We start from the raw sequence: 15,850 nt of genomic DNA on the forward strand, positions 1-15,850 counted from the left end.
ATATACAATCTTGATTTGTTTGGTATCTTGTCCTATTCGTGTTAAAAAACAATGCGGTATGACATTACAATACCAATAATTATTCTTGTTTTCCAACTTTTTAATAAACTTCATATAGATGCATAGTTTTTAAGATATTAAATAAAATAAAATGTCGCTACACAAAAATAATAATGTTCATATGAAAAAAGTATACAGTCATACGGGTTATAGTCAAATCCACAACTATTGTTTCCTGCTGTTAGGTAGTTGCTAAATTGTTGTGATGGTATATGATACGTTCCTTGATTAAAGAATACACCACCTAAATTATCACGAGTTTCATAACTTGTTATTACCTATAACTAGAAGATTGCCCATGTCCATAAAAACAATTGATCTACTAACTGAATTTGGCAAATCACATTTATTAGTCCGAAATGGTATTCGTCGATGGCATGTAAGGCCAACGACGCCATGGTGAAGCGTTACCCGATTGGGGTTGTATCGGTGTGGAAAGGCCAAGTTCGTTATATCAACGTCGGGATCTAGCGGGGTTGTTACTTTTTCTTATTATTTTTTTAGTCGTGTGTAGGTTGGCAATTTTAATGGCAGTTTCAATTTTCTAATGGGTGTTGTATATTGAAGAATATGACTACCGAAGAAGATGACAACCTATCACTTTTTTTACTATTTGTTTTTAATATTGTATTGTGAATTCAACTTTTAAAGTTATTACCTTTTAAACCTATAGTTTTCATATGTTTTCAATATAGTCAAAAAGTATATAAATTCTTTTTTTTTAATCGTGTGTAGGTTGGTAATTTTAATGGCAGTTTCAATTTTCTAATGGAGGTTGTATATTGAAGAAGATGACAACGTATCACTTATTTTACTATTTGTTTTTAATTTTGTATTTTGAATTCAACTTTTAAAGCTATTACCTTTTAAACCTATAGTTTTCATATGTTTTCAATATAGTAAAAAAGTATCTAACTTATTCTATTTTCTTTTTTTTTTAATCATTTGTAGGTTGGCAATTTTAATGGCAGTTTCAATTTTTTAACAGAGGTTGTATATCGAAGAAGATGACAACCTATCACTTATTTTACTTTTTGTTTTTCATTTTGTATTATGAATTCAACTTTTAAAGCTATTATCTTTTAAACCTATAGTTTTCATATGTTTTCAATATAGTAAAAAAAGTATATAAATCCGATACTGTATACTTCGTATTTTTGTGCTGTGATTTTTTGTTTTACAATATTTTTTATTACGACTATAATTATTTCCCTAAATGTTGTAAAAGCCTAAGAGGTTTGATTTATATTATACTAGCACGATATCCGCGTGATACGGTGCTGGTTGTGGCGACAACGGTGTGGTGGTGGGGGGCACTGTTAGTGGTGGAGGCGGCGTCGAATGGTGTAAATAATTGATGTAAAGGTAATTGATGTAAAAGGTTAATAAAAATACTTTGGATAAATGACTGATTGTAATTTAATCATAAATGACATTTTAGATAACTCATCCATAATTCTTAAAGAAAAGTTTGTTTTATTTATTAAATAGTATAAAAGTACAAATTAGGTGTATAGGGGAATTAGAATTAAGAAATAAGGTATAAAAAAGTATCGAATTTCTTAAAATAGGAGAGATTAATATGCCTTATAAGGGTTATATATATATGTGTGTGTGTGTGTAATATTTTAATAAGAAAATGTAAAAATAATATATAATGGTGGTGGTGTGGTTATTATTACGAATGTGGTGTAGTTGCTTGGTGATATTGTGTGATGTTGATGTGTCGCTGATGTATCACATCATGTGGTGTGGTGGTGTAAACCATTATTGATGCTTTAATAATAAATAAAAGAAAAATGATTAATTTTTCTAACTAAATAGCATAATAATTTTACTAACCATAAGATAATGACATGTGAAAAAATCAGGAAACAAGATTAAAAAAAATATTAATGAATACTATATGCCACCTTTTTAGTATTTTAAAAAAAATTTTATAGAAGATTTATCATTTTTCTAAATAAAAATAAAAACCTTTAAACGAGACACATGAGGTGCACCACAACACATATGTACCAACACCCCATGTGATGTTTTCCCTCTAGTAAAAAGAGTCCCATTTTGGCGGTAAAAAAGAACCCTACCACACGTGTCAAGACCTCATTGGTAATCCATGTATGTATGACACACATCACATGCCATCATGACATGCCTTATTTGTTGTTTTTCCCGCGCTACCGTACCGCCGGATCCCCAAATTTAGAGGGAAAAAAATAAAATATAAATAAAAAAATAAAGCCAAAACCCCCTCCCAAAAAAAAAAATAGAGATAGAATATAGATATACACTAAAGAAACAGCAGCTGCCGTATGTGTGATTTTTTACATAAAAGTTAGGGTTTTTATTAGTTAATTGATTAATAATTTTGTTTAGATCTAATTTATTCCGAAAATTAGGGTTTCCGAGATCTGCGGTTGACGATTTCAAATTAGTGATGGAAGCTAATAAGCCGTTAAATCCTAACGTTACTGATGATTCGGCTAACGGAATTGCTATTACTTTCGAGGCTCGATTTCAAGATTTCTGCAAGGTTTTTTCTTTTTCTTTTTTAATTAATTATTTCTGCATCTTGATTTTTTATGGGGGGAATTAAATTAAATAGTTTATGTTGTTTATTTGTTAGTAGATCTGATTCTTAGATTGTTAGTTTGTGTTGTATATATAAATTTCAAGACTTTATTTGTGTTTATTTATTATGCTATGTTTATGTATATATTTATGATAATCTGATACAGGGGAGATTAATGATGGACGATAAGGCGTTAGACGAAGCGATGAAGCTGTTCGAAAAAAGCAAACATCTTTTCTTGACTAATACTTCTACTCTTGGAAGTGGGACGGTATTGTTCTTGCTTTAATTTTTCAAGATTAATAGTTTTTGGATTATAAAGTTTAGTTAGTATTCTATATATATATATATATAATATTTAATGATGTGATATTTGATGATAATACATTTTAGAGGTGTGTGTATTTTGTTATGTTTAATTTAATGGAGGGGTATTATAATAATAATAATAATAATTATTGTTATTATAATTATATTTAAAGATGATTGAAGAATTAAAATAGCACTTGCAGTCTAATGAGTATAATTATGGTTTATATTAAGTTATAAAAGAAGTGTTAAATTGTTTCATTCTTATTAAGTTTTTATTATGAGTTCTGACCAAAAGGCCATCGGCTTAATGGTATTGGGTGAGCCGTTAAGAAGAGGTTTGGGGGTTCAGGTTTCAGTCGAGTATAAAGTAAAAATAATAGGTGGTTAGGCGTGTTTGAAGCTTTTCTGTTTAAAAGAAAAAACATGCGCGCTAATTTGTTGAACTTGCCCTTGACATTAGCCGAGAGCTTAATGTGTTTTACGTCTTGTGAAGCGCAATATTGATAGGCATAAAACAGTGGTAATAATTATAAAATTGCTTTATTGACTTAAATAGCAATATTATTTATTTCTTGAATGGATCATAAAATATGCATTTATTTCTAACCTTTGAAGTTGCTGATTCATATATTTGTGGTTTTTAATCAGCCTGAGGAAGCGGAGCACTACTGGTTTGCATTTTTGTTGTTCTCCTTGAAAAGATTAAGCCACAAGGATGCTGCGGAAGATTCCCCTAATACCAATGAAAATGGGTTCAACCTGTGCCAAATACTTAGGGAGGCAAAACTGAAGTACGCTTTTTTTATTGAACTGACCCACGGTAGCTTTACTTTGGATTTTGTAATGTGCTAATCAAATTGTTTTTTTTTGTCTCAGTTATGTAGATTTCTTCAAAGAACTGCCTCAGTTTTTAGTCAAGACAGGTCCAATTTTAAGTAATATCTATGGTTCTGATTGGGAAACTAGACTTCAGGTACTGACTCAGTAGATTACAATTTTCTAACTTGAGGATTTTGTAGGTGGTGATATGTCAATTTGACTATATAGTTTATGGATTTGTCTTAAGTTTCTTTTTTTTTCTTCAATCAGGCAAAAGAGTTACAGGCCAATTTTGTGCATCTCAGCATTTTAAGCAAGTGGGTACCTTTCTTTATTTTTTGTCTTCTTCTGTGTTTGCATTGATTGATGTGATTTTCAATTGTATACCGGTTGCATTGTCAGTCGTTTTCTACTGTTAAATATTTTGAATGAAGGTTATGCTGACAGTGTAAGGGAATTTTGAAGCTGTCCTGTGGCTCATGCCAGAATAAGAAGTGTCAATATTGATATGATTACTAGCACTTCAGGAAATGTTTTTAATGTCTATTCCATGCTATTTACTGTCTACTCAGACTTATCTTGCTTCCTTTTTCTCTCCTTGGGCCGATTGATACAGCATACACGTTATGAAATAAGTCCAACGTGTGATACAATTCATATCTGAAGTGGCTTAGTTTGCTGAATATTAATCTATGTACGCTTGAGAAGTAGGAGAGTGTAATTTGTAAATTTTTCTCTCTGAATTGATGTTTGGATCTCTTTTTTAAATTTGCGGTAAAAAGGGTAGCTTGGAAAGAACCAATTGATCCCCGATACCTCTGTTATCCGCAGCACCCACTCGCAAGGGATGTATGCCTGTAAATTACTACCTGGCCACCTCTTTCCTAAAGTTAGAAATGTGCCTGTGGATAAATTTGTAGATTGATCTGTTTCTTTATTAGCAATCATTACAAGCTTTTGGTGAAATAGATTGTGGTTTACAAGTTTTTAGATTTGTTTTGGATTGTATTATTAAATTATTTGAAGTTAAATGTTCTTTTTTGGGTCTGAGGAAGTTATGTTTTTTTTTGCCAAGGATAAAAGTGAAAGAGCAAGTTGACCTATATTATTATTTTGATTGATATTTGCTGTGTGTCCCTTAAGTTTGAGATTCCTTTATTGGTATTTTTTTCATTTCAAGGCATCTATAGAATGCAAATGATATATCTGATAAACATGTTTTTGCTTTTATTGTTCTTACTCTTTACTGAAACTTCATCATCTATGCTTTGAAATTAATTTCTATTTTTCTGACTTAAGGTACTATAAACGTGCATTTCGCGAGCTTTTCATTGTAAGCCATGATAATATTGAGGGTCAGTCAGCCGTTGCCAAGACTCCGGACTACATATTGAACTGTCATCGTTTTGGATGGCTACTGTTTCTGGCTCTTCGAGTCCATGCATTCAGCCGTTTTAAAGACTTGGTGACTTGCACTAATGGATTGGTCTCTATTCTGGTTAGTGGAATCTCACTATAACATACAAAATAATCGTTTGTTTACTTGCATATTATATATGCATGTATCTGTGTGTGTGTGTGCTCCCAATATGAAGGATATTAGTTTGATTTAGGTAATATTATGACATTTCTGAAATGTATGCAGGCGATTTTGATTATTCATATTCCACCTCGCTACAGAAACTTTAATATCAGTGACGCTTCACGCTTTGGTAACCATTTTTGTCATTTAACATTTATAGTTTACAATAGAGTAGAAGTTATACCTTTTTTTTTCCTTTGTTACTGGAAATTGACTATAATGAATACTTCACAGTTATAAAGGAGGGGAAAGGTGTGGACCTACTTGCATCACTCTGTAACATGTATGAGACATCAGAGGACGAACTGAGAAAAACAATGGTAAAATCAAATACTGTAGTGGCAGATATTTTAAAGAAACAACCTTGTTTGGCATCAGAAAGTCAAAATGGGAACTTGGACAACATCGACACAGGTTTACCTTATAACTATGGAGTTACATCACTAGTTTAACTTATTGTATGGTCACATTTAGTAATGGTACCTAATTCAATATGCAGATGGCTTGACTTATTTTGAAGGTTTATTGGAGGAATCTTCTCTGTCTTCCAGTTTAAGTATCCTTGAAAAGGATTACAATGATGCAATATTCCAGGATGGTGAATTAGATGAAAAATTGTTCATTAATGATGATGAAAGTTTGCTTGGATCAAGCAGCTTGTCTGGTGGTGCAGTAAATATGAGTGGTACCAAGGTATTATTACTGATATCTGTAGTGTGTTCTGCCAGTCGGTGTAAATACGCTTATTCATGGTTTGACTTTTTTGTTCTGTAGAGAAAACTGGATTTGATGTCCTCCCCGACAAAGACAATGACAAGTCCACTTTCCCCTTTTCGGTCTCCTTCGAAGATAATGACTAGCCCTGTTAGTACAGCCATGACAACTGCAAAATGGCTACGAACAATAGTTTCTCCACTTCCATCAACACCGTCTATAGAATTGGAACGTTTCTTGTCATCCTGTGACAAGGATGTGACATTTGATGTCATTAAGAGGGCCCGCATTATTTTGGAGGCAATCTTTCCCAGTAGTGGCCTTGGTGACCGAAATATAATCTCAAACATGCAAAGTACCAACTCAATGGATAATGCTTGGGCTGAACAACGTAGATTGGAAGCATTAAAGTTGTACTATAGAGTTTTACAAGCTATGTGTACAGCTGAATCCCAAATACTCCATGGTAACAATCTAACCTCGTTGTTAACAAACGAGAGGTTTCACAGGTGTATGCTTGCATGTTCGGCAGAACTAGTTCTTGCTACCCATAAGACGGTTACTATGTTGTTTCCAGCTGTTTTGGAAAGAACAGGAATTACTGCTTTTGATCTTAGTAAGGTAATTGAAAGTTTCATCAGACACGAAGAATCTCTTCCAAGGGAACTGAGGCGACATTTGAACTCCCTAGAAGAACGCCTTTTGGAAAGCATGGTATGGGAGAAAGGTTCCTCGATGTACAACTCACTGACTGTAGCAAGACCAGCACTTTCTTCAGAAATTAACCGTCTCGGGCTGTTAGCGGAACCCATGCCATCTCTGGATGCAATTGCACTGCAAACTAACGTGTCTTGTGGAGGGTTGCCACCTGTTCCTTCACTGCAGAAACGTGACTTATCACCAGGTAAACCATTAACATAACTTTTAGCATGTTCCGATATAGAGCTAATGCATGAAAACCATGTATTTTCAGGCAAGAATAACGACCTTCGATCACCGAAAAGAGTTTGCACTGAATATAGAAGTGTATTGGTAGAACGGAATTCTTTCACGTCACCAGTAAAGGATCGTCTTTTGGGAATAAATAATTCGAAGTCAAAGCTATTATCACCTGCTTTGCAGTCTGCATTTGCTAGGTAGACTTGATATGTTCTTTTAGATTGGTGATGGCAATTTCAAACCAACTTGTGAATGGGCCAGTTAGTTTTATGTTTAGAAGGTCAAAGCATCTAAATATAGTTGATTGAAGGAAATAGCTTAAATAAATCAAGCAGATTGAAAGTTGCCAAAACTGTATTTTTAATGCATAAAACCTTCCAACTTGATATATTGAAGAAGTTTATTATTATTATAGCATGTAATTTCTGTTATAATAAATTTTTGATGCTAGTTTGCAAAAAAGAAACCTAAGTTTATGAAAGTGTTTGTAGGTCAAACTTGAATTGACCCATTTCTACTTTCTACCTCAAACTTATGTCCATCTTAAGCCATTACCCAGCTTGCTCATTACACTGATTCTATTTGAAATCTGGATGTTTATACTTGTATCAGTCCCACAAGACCAAATCCAGCTGGCAGAGGGGAAACATGTGCAGAGACTGCTGTTAATCTGTTTTTTAGCAAGGTACTAAACTCTTCCTTACCAATCACTTCAAGGGGTAGAAACTGTTACCAGATTATACCAACTTGGCTTTTTTTTTTTACCAGATTATCAAGTTAGGTGCTGTAAGAATCAATGGGATGGTTGAAAGGTTGCAGTTGTCTCAACAAATAAGAGAACGAGTATACTGTCTTTTCCAGCAAATTTTGAGTCAACGGACTGCTCTATTTTTTAATCGCCATATTGACCAAATCATCCTCTGTTGTTTCTATGGAGTTGCAAAGGTTTGCCGTTAGACACAATCCAGAACTTATGGCCACTAGCCTCTGAAAATCTGTTTGATGATTAATTATGCCTAGTTGTATGGTCTTAATTTGCAGATTTCCCAATTGAGCTTAACCTTTAAAGAAATCATCTTCAACTACAGAAAGCAACCACATTGTAAACCTCAAGTTTTTCGTGCGGTGTTTGTTAATGACAGGTCGTCTTCTCTGCGCCATGGGGTATGCTATCCGTCTTATCTTCTCTTTCTAGCTCGTGGATTTTTCAGATTATGATGGAGGTAATATGGTATGCAGCAGAAAACAGCGCAGGATCATGTTGATATCATTGTGTTTTATAATGAAATATTCATACCAGCTGTGAAGCCGTTGTTAGTGGATCTTGCTCCAGCAACCATTGCCAAAGCCACTAACCAGGTTTCCGAAGCTAAGAATAGAGATGAAGGTAACATGACTGTACCGATTGTCTGCTTGTATCATTTGTTTATCATATGTTGTAATTTATGTCTTGACCATGGTGTTTACTGTTTAGCTCCATGCCCTGGCTCACCCAAGGTATCCACATTCCCCAGTCTTCCTGATATGTCTCCAAAGAAGGTATCTGCAGTGCACAATGTATATGTCTCTCCGTTGCGGTCAACAAAGGTATATACTTTCACTTGATTCATGTTAGAGTGAGGAAAGAAATCATTATTGTAATTTGAGAGAGCAATTTCAACCTATTTATCCATGAATGGCTTGATGTGGGTTTAGATTCTATTTTTACTTCAAATCATTTACTTTTAAAAGCGTTTAAAGATTTCGACCACGTTGTTTAAAGCAACTCACTCCACTGAGGTGTGTACCAAAATTTCACTGTTTTGACTCCAACTAACGCATTTTGCTTGTGATATTCTTCTGTACCAAGTCTTGATGAAATTTTCAAACTCAAAATTTTATTGTCATAATTTGGTGTTCAGATGGATGCTTTAATTTCTCATGGATCTAAAAGTTATTATGCATGTGTCGGAGAAAGCACCCATGCTTACCAGAGCCCATCGAAAGACCTGACTGCCATTAACAATCGATTGAATGTGTAAGCTTGATTGATATCATCAATATAATTTACAGTTATCTTGATTTGCTAATTGATTGCATTCAGATACTCGCTTATCTTAAGAAATTGTGTTTTCAGCAATCGGAAAGTCAGAGGTACGCTTAATTTTGACGAGGCGGATGTCGTGGTGAGTGACTCTTTGGTTGCTAACAGTCTATATCTACAAAATGGGAATGGTCCATCCACATCAAGTGGACAGCTGAAAACTGAATGAGCCAAAAGATGTAGTCTATAGCGTCTGTATATAGAGGGGACAGCAGCGTGAATTTTATTTGAAACTAGGGAATGGGGATATGGGGATGGAATGAGCGGTGAAATTATTGTACAGTAGCCGCCACTAACCTCAATGACCATGATGTTGGATATGTAGTTCGATTGACTCTAATAAATTTGTTTTTCATCTCTCTTACTCTTGTATATAATGTTGGTTGCAACCAGACCACAAATGATGGGAACTGGTTATTGATTAAACTTTTAGTTATCAGAAAAGGTCAAATGAGCTATGAAGCAATGAAGATTAGTAGTTATTTGAGTGTATCAAGGGTATCTGCTTAGACCATATGAGATGTACTATGTGTTTGAGTAAATTAAGGCATCAGTCTTAAACACATAAGGATGATTCTTTGCAGGTGCAAACCTTATGTTTTTTTTGAGGCTATTTAACAACGGTGATTTGTTAATAGCAAATCATAGGTTCCCGTCCCAGGGCCGGATTCCTGGCTTGTACATTTGATACTGGAATTAATGGTGATCCAGACAACATTGCTACTTACTCTGAGATCACTCCAGTAATCTTGAGTATCCATTGTGTTTTTTAAATATGTGGTAGCAGTGGTCGTTTCTCTTTTGAGTTTTGGTAACCATTTAAAGCGACAAAATTACTACTGTAAATATTTTCCGGTGAACATGTAGAGCATCTGATTTTCTTGTGTCAGTCTGTAATAGAAATTAATGTTGCAATATACACAGAAATGCTATACATGAGCCTTTCGATAAGTGTAAACCACTTATGCAGTTAGGTGTTTGAATTGAAACAACATTATATAGTATTTTGCAATGACTTTCCATAAAAGCCTGCATATCTGAACTATCATCAAGTGTTTTAATAAAGCATCTTACAAGCTATAATACGAGAAATGTTTGAATTGATACAGCTAATGTTTTACCTTGAGACTTGTCCTTTCCTATGAACGGTTGGGTCTATGTGTTTCTTGTTATTTAACAAGGCATATAATGAGAGAGTTTCCGTATGTACCCGTTTAATTCCAAACAAAATAAATAAAACTAGAAAAGCAAACTTTTTTTCTTTTTTTTTTTTAAGAAAAGCAAACTTATAATCAAACGAAATATTGGGAAATCAATTGAAGAAACACATTAAGATCCAAATGAAATGATGAACACATAAATACATACATAGACCTAATTTTTTTTATCTGAAAGACGAGACTTATATTATTTTTTATTTTTTTTATTTGAACGGCTATATTCTCAATCATCTATTATTAACTACAATTAAATTGAACTAGACTTCCAAACCTCGAGGCCAAATACCCTTTAGCCATTTACTCTATATGAACTACTTGATATAGAAGAGACGTGTAGTGTCTTCACATCCTTCCTAACATCTATTCCGAAGCTTTAATATCTTGTGAACCCTTGGCACAATGAAATCCGGAATTCTCCTGTAAACCTCGCCAACAAAGATGTAAAGTCATTGTTGTATTTTTGCGAAAAGATTAGTTATTTGAAAGTTGGAGTATGGCAAACCTGGGTCCTGTGGTGTGGATAAGGATCTACTCATCTACATTACAATAGCATTATTATAATGTGTACTTGCTACGATACGTGATATGTTCCATGTTTACCAAAGTATAACTGTTTCTACGTAAATAGTTCTCTGCGACCATCACCCATTCATCTAAGGACTCTGATACTAGGTTAACCGGACCAGACGGGCAAGATGGCAATCACGGCCTTCATGTACATAATGATGGCTAACTGAATGCCATTTCTTGCGTCTTAACAACCCAACAAGACACTTTTTGGTTTGGCAATTCTTGTCATCACCGGCATATCATATATAGTTAACATATAAATGGAGATTAATGATAGTGTAATCAATCATGACAATCCCACGTCTCTAAGTTTGAGTACACGAATTTGCATACATCTATATGGTTATGATACTCTTGTTCAAAACCACATCAAAACAAACATGCTTCAACTCAAACCTTAATTACTGCATGGAGTCAGACATCCATTAAGCAAAAACTTTGATCTCAACAAAGTGATTATTTCAAGGGTTACCTTTCAAGAGAGCAATAGGAATCATTTAGAGATCTTGACCTCCAGATGACTAATGTTCTATAATCTTAATCAATGGAATTAAGCTATTTCCATGTTCTATTGGTTCCACGCAATAGACATCCATTTTGTTACTTGCAATAAAAAGTTAAACCTCACATGACCCGCACAAGTCTTTTCCATTAAAATATTAAATCATCAACATGAAATCATCTTTTCAAGAAAACCACTAAAACAATATATTCAGTTGGAAAATCAATGAGAAGAAAAAAAGTAGAAAACGAAATTAGTTCAATTTCAAGATCAGCTTTGCTTACACCAAAACAAACATCCTAGTCAAGGACATTCGACAAGCGATACGATATTTATAGCTCTTAGTGAGCTAAAAACTAATCAATCGAATGATCTAAAGGCTCAGAACCTAAAAATATACAACTACATCTTATATTCATGCAGATCTTTAAAGCAACAAAATCATAAATATACGAGTATTCAACAAGAAAAAAAACATAAACCAAAAATCCTTAAGAGATAGATAATATAAAAAGATCCAAACTTTAGGGCATTACAATAAGATGGTCATCATAAACATCGTAATAAACTAACAAGTTTGTGCTCAAAAGACTAGCAATTTAATATAAAGAAAGCAACTCCATTCATTAATTAACTCTATGATATGAAAAAAGCTTCTAATTAAGGTATAAAAATACCATAATGTAAAAGCAAAAACAACATCTGTTCCATCATCGTCATCATTATCATCGGTCTCCCTTTCTTTCTAAAGAGCATCCTTCCGTGAGGCGAGCCTTTTCACCGGTAGATTGGCACAACATTGTTTGGCAGTTTTCACACACCACCACTGTTTGAGAGTGGCTAAATACGGTTGTTCTGTTTTCACAAACATACAATTATTTTACTTTAATTTTTATTATCATGGAACATAACACAAAACATATAATTAATATCCTAATATTATCATACAAAAATATATAATAAACAAGGATACTTACATGTTAAAACAACCTTGGCACTTAACATCCTATTATTATTATAACAAAATATAGTTAGTTCAACCCATGGAGATACAAAAACATATATAATTGAAAGAAGAAAAAATGAAAGAATATAATAAATATAAATACAAAGGGATAAGTGCGTCGAAATGCAATCAACGTGTGCACAAACTCTAGGTCAACTTTATTGTGTTCAGGAAATTTATTCAAGAGTCTCATAGCATACAAAAGTGACCGGGTAAAAAGTTAGCCGGTTATCATTTTCAGTTTGACTTGTTGACTGCTTACATGACATGTATGGTTGGATTTTATTCAATTAAAAAAAAAAAGAAAAACTACTTTATGCATATATGTACTACGTATGTAGCAGCAGGAAGATAGATCTAACAAAACATAATAACACCACCATCACCATCTCTCTCTTTCATATTATTTCTACAATATCTATATATATTCATAATATATGACAACAACATGTATCTCAATCAGCCATAGATTTCCTTTGAATTCTCCTTCAATTCCTTACCAAATTAATCCAAATAACACATTTACTACTCAGTTTTCTATTCTACACAATGCGGATGGCTTATTTCCTTAATTTTTGTACGTTTCCAAAACCCTAAAGTTTGGGGATTTTACAATATGACAAATAAACGCAAATCTTCAAGTCAGAATGTAAGGATTCCACTAAAATTTGGGGATATGGAGTGTGCACTGACTAAAAAAGCATCAAAAAAGAAGAATTCGGTTGATGAAGTAAGCATGGAGCAATTGGACAAAAGGTGAGCAGTGGGGAGAAAGAAGTGTTGATGAAAGGTAAGCAGTGGTCAACGGTGGTGCGTGGTGGTGGTCGACGGTGGTACATGGTGGTGGTCGACGGTGGTGCGTGGTGGTGTTCTTGCTGCTACATCAATACATATTTCTTTTTTATTTTCTTAATCTCTTCTTCATCTCTATTTCTTTTCTTGTTATATATTGGGATTTTATTTGTTTTAAGATCTAGATGTATATATGTTATGGTTGTGTAAGGATGAAACAAACTATTTGAATAGATATGAGTTGTGAATCTTTGATTTATTTTATAGAGTTTGATGGGTTTGTTGATGTTAGATTGAGTTTGTGATTTAGAATTATAAAAATTATATTTGAATTGGTGAGGCTTATGAAATCTGGGTTTTTTGAGGTTAAATCTAGGATGTAGATGTAAAATCAGGGTTTGTGATATTGATTTGGAATTTGCGTGGAGAGGTAACCGGTTACACATAAGCAAAATCCATTTTTAGTGTTACTATAACCATAACTTTAAGTTTCCTGAACACAATAAAGCTGACCTAGAGTTCGTGCACACAATAACTTTTTATGATTAGTTGATTGCATTCTGACGTACTTATCCCAAATATAAATATATATATATATATATATATATATATTGTATGTATATGTGTGTGTAATATAAGTACCATGAAGAAAGAGTTGGGAGACTACACAAGACGCTTGAGCTTGTGCTTCCTTTTCTCTAACTCAGCTGGTGGGTTAAGGAGATCCACATCATTTGGCAAAGTTTGTTATCATCCACATATATTTCAATTAATATACATACATACATAACATCAATATAAATAACATAAACATAAATTAAAACACATAATTTTATTATTATGAATTAAGATAAGAAGAATGATAGTCGAGGATCTAACCATTTTGATTTGATTGGGGATTAGTAATTTGAGGGCAGATGAAGGATGTGGAACGCAGTAAATGAAGCAAACCCTACAATCTCTAGTGATAGAAGAACAAAGACGTGTTTATATGTTTGTTTATAAAACGTTTCAAGAGTGTGTCAGCCGTTCAATCTTCCTTTCTGGTCGTAGGATCTAGGGTAGGTGACTTCCAGGACTCGCTGGGTTGTCAATCCAACAAAGGCCCAATAACGTTGGATTGGATTTGGGACTTTCTTCATCAAGTATATTCTCTATAATTTTTAACTCCAAAGTTAAAGCTCCACGGTTTTTACTTTTCAATTGGATTTTGGATGCAATTTTAATGTAGGGGTGTAATCGAGTTGATTCAAGTTGACACAATGCCAAGCTTGAGTTCGACTGATCAATTGTAAAATTCGAATATCGAAACGCTACTCGAGCTCGACTGAGCTGTTATTTTCAAGCTCGAACTCGAGTTCGCCTTATGAATTGACACTTTCGTGCTCGACTCGATTAAGAGTTAAACTAAGCTTCTAGTCAGGTTAGTTCTATAAGCTCGATAATTTCAAGCTCGACTCAATTAATCTTGGCTTAGTACGATAGTAATTATGTAAAAATGTATAATATCTAAGGCTAAAATTGTAAATAAGCACAAGCACAATTATACTCGCGAGCTTTTCGAGTTGACTATATTGAGGCTCGAGCTAGACTCGAAAGTCTACTCGAGTAGCTCGAGCTCGAGGTCGGCTCGACTAAAGCCGGGTCGATTTCGAATAATTTGCGAGTCGATTTCGAGTAGCTCGCGAACTGTCTCATATTGTTTACACCCCTGCCCACATGGAACCTAATCGGTGTTTCAAGGTTAAACAGGTCAAACTGGTCGGATCAGACCAGAAAAATCAACTTTTATATTTAAGATTATGGGAGATAAATTTAGTGTATATACATAGATAATAGATAAATATAAAAAAAAAAATAATTATAAATGTATTGGATAGAGAATTAATATTTTTCAATCTCGTACGCACGAAAAGCTTAAATTAGTCTATAGGCTAAGAGGTACCACATATATATATATATATATATAGTTCTTTGTCGATTTTAGTTTTAATTTATTATAAGCTAGCTTAGTGTTCAATTATATATATCTAAAATAACTACACACATATATAACGCAAGGAATAAAAAAAGCTGATGCTTATAAATCTCAAAGCAAAACTGTCTCGGCATGCCAGTTTTGGATGCTCTATACCATCATATTCGGTCGTGCCTGTGGATAATGGTGGTGGCATAAGTATTAGAGTACCAACTGATCATGGAAAGTGACACTGCCTTTGCTCCCCCACCATCACAAAGGTTCTTTTCGATGTCGTCTTCACAAAGCTGCTACTTAATTTGTAGCAATCCTTTTAACCATATCAATGGTTGGAAATCGGTCAACAATTTATCCAATCTTGTTGGCCATAATATATATGATTCATTAGGTTGAAATTTTCTTCAACTTTTGCATTCTAATTTTATGATTTATCAAACAATGAATGTATATGCATACTAAAATTTATTGTCTTGAAACATTTATTGAATAATTACATACCCATGTATTGTTATCTTAGTTGATTTCTTGTGAATAAACTCTTTAACTGCTACAAATTTTTTAATAAATACATAACTGCTGTTGCGTTGTTTTGAACAGACATGTAATCAGGTTTTATTTACCCGAAAACACACACACACACACACACACACATATATAGTACTTTCACCACCACACCATCGCCGCCACGACCACCGTCGCAT

General features: G+C 33.7%; 1 protein-coding gene and 1 pseudogene across 2 annotated transcripts; one reads left to right on the plus strand and one right to left on the minus strand.

The window, feature by feature from the left end:
- Window positions 1-2,282: 2,282 nt before the first annotated feature.
- Window positions 2,283-9,438, plus strand: LOC122578288 (retinoblastoma-related protein). 2 transcript variants are annotated; one of them, XM_043750214.1, is made up of 19 exons: window positions 2,283-2,370; window positions 2,460-2,593; window positions 2,799-2,903; window positions 3,593-3,735; window positions 3,821-3,917; window positions 4,034-4,080; window positions 5,063-5,261; window positions 5,409-5,475; window positions 5,580-5,759; window positions 5,845-6,038; window positions 6,120-6,963; window positions 7,033-7,195; window positions 7,611-7,683; window positions 7,767-7,943; window positions 8,040-8,162; window positions 8,238-8,385; window positions 8,473-8,585; window positions 8,900-9,015; window positions 9,115-9,438. In XM_043750214.1, exons 2-19 carry the CDS (start codon window positions 2,498-2,500, stop codon window positions 9,248-9,250), a joined length of 3,021 nt encoding a protein of 1,006 aa, XP_043606149.1. In that variant the 5' UTR covers window positions 2,283-2,370; window positions 2,460-2,497; the 3' UTR covers window positions 9,251-9,438. The 2 variants fall into 2 exon arrangements, with proteins under 2 accessions (XP_043606149.1, XP_043606150.1); XM_043750215.1 differs by having other exon boundaries at window positions 2,314-2,593; window positions 8,241-8,385.
- Window positions 9,439-11,857: 2,419 nt separating this feature from the next.
- On the minus strand, window positions 11,858-13,912 carry LOC122610929 (annotated as a pseudogene).
- Between the last annotated feature and the right edge of the window lie 1,938 nt (window positions 13,913-15,850).

This window comes from Erigeron canadensis, chromosome 8 (assembly GCF_010389155.1).
Source record: "Erigeron canadensis isolate Cc75 chromosome 8, C_canadensis_v1, whole genome shotgun sequence".
In the NCBI taxonomy this organism is placed as follows: domain Eukaryota; kingdom Viridiplantae; phylum Streptophyta; class Magnoliopsida; order Asterales; family Asteraceae; genus Erigeron; species Erigeron canadensis.

Coding starts and splice junctions, on each gene's coding strand:
- LOC122578288 (XM_043750214.1), top strand. CDS start 2,498: ATGGAAGCTAATAAGCCGTTAAATCCTAACGTTACTGATGATTCGGCT. Junction 6,039..6,119: donor TAAATATGAGTGGTACCAAG/GTATTATTACTG, acceptor TTTGTTCTGTAG/AGAAAACTGGATTTGATGTC. Junction 7,196..7,610: donor TTGCAGTCTGCATTTGCTAG/GTAGACTTGATA, acceptor TACTTGTATCAG/TCCCACAAGACCAAATCCAG.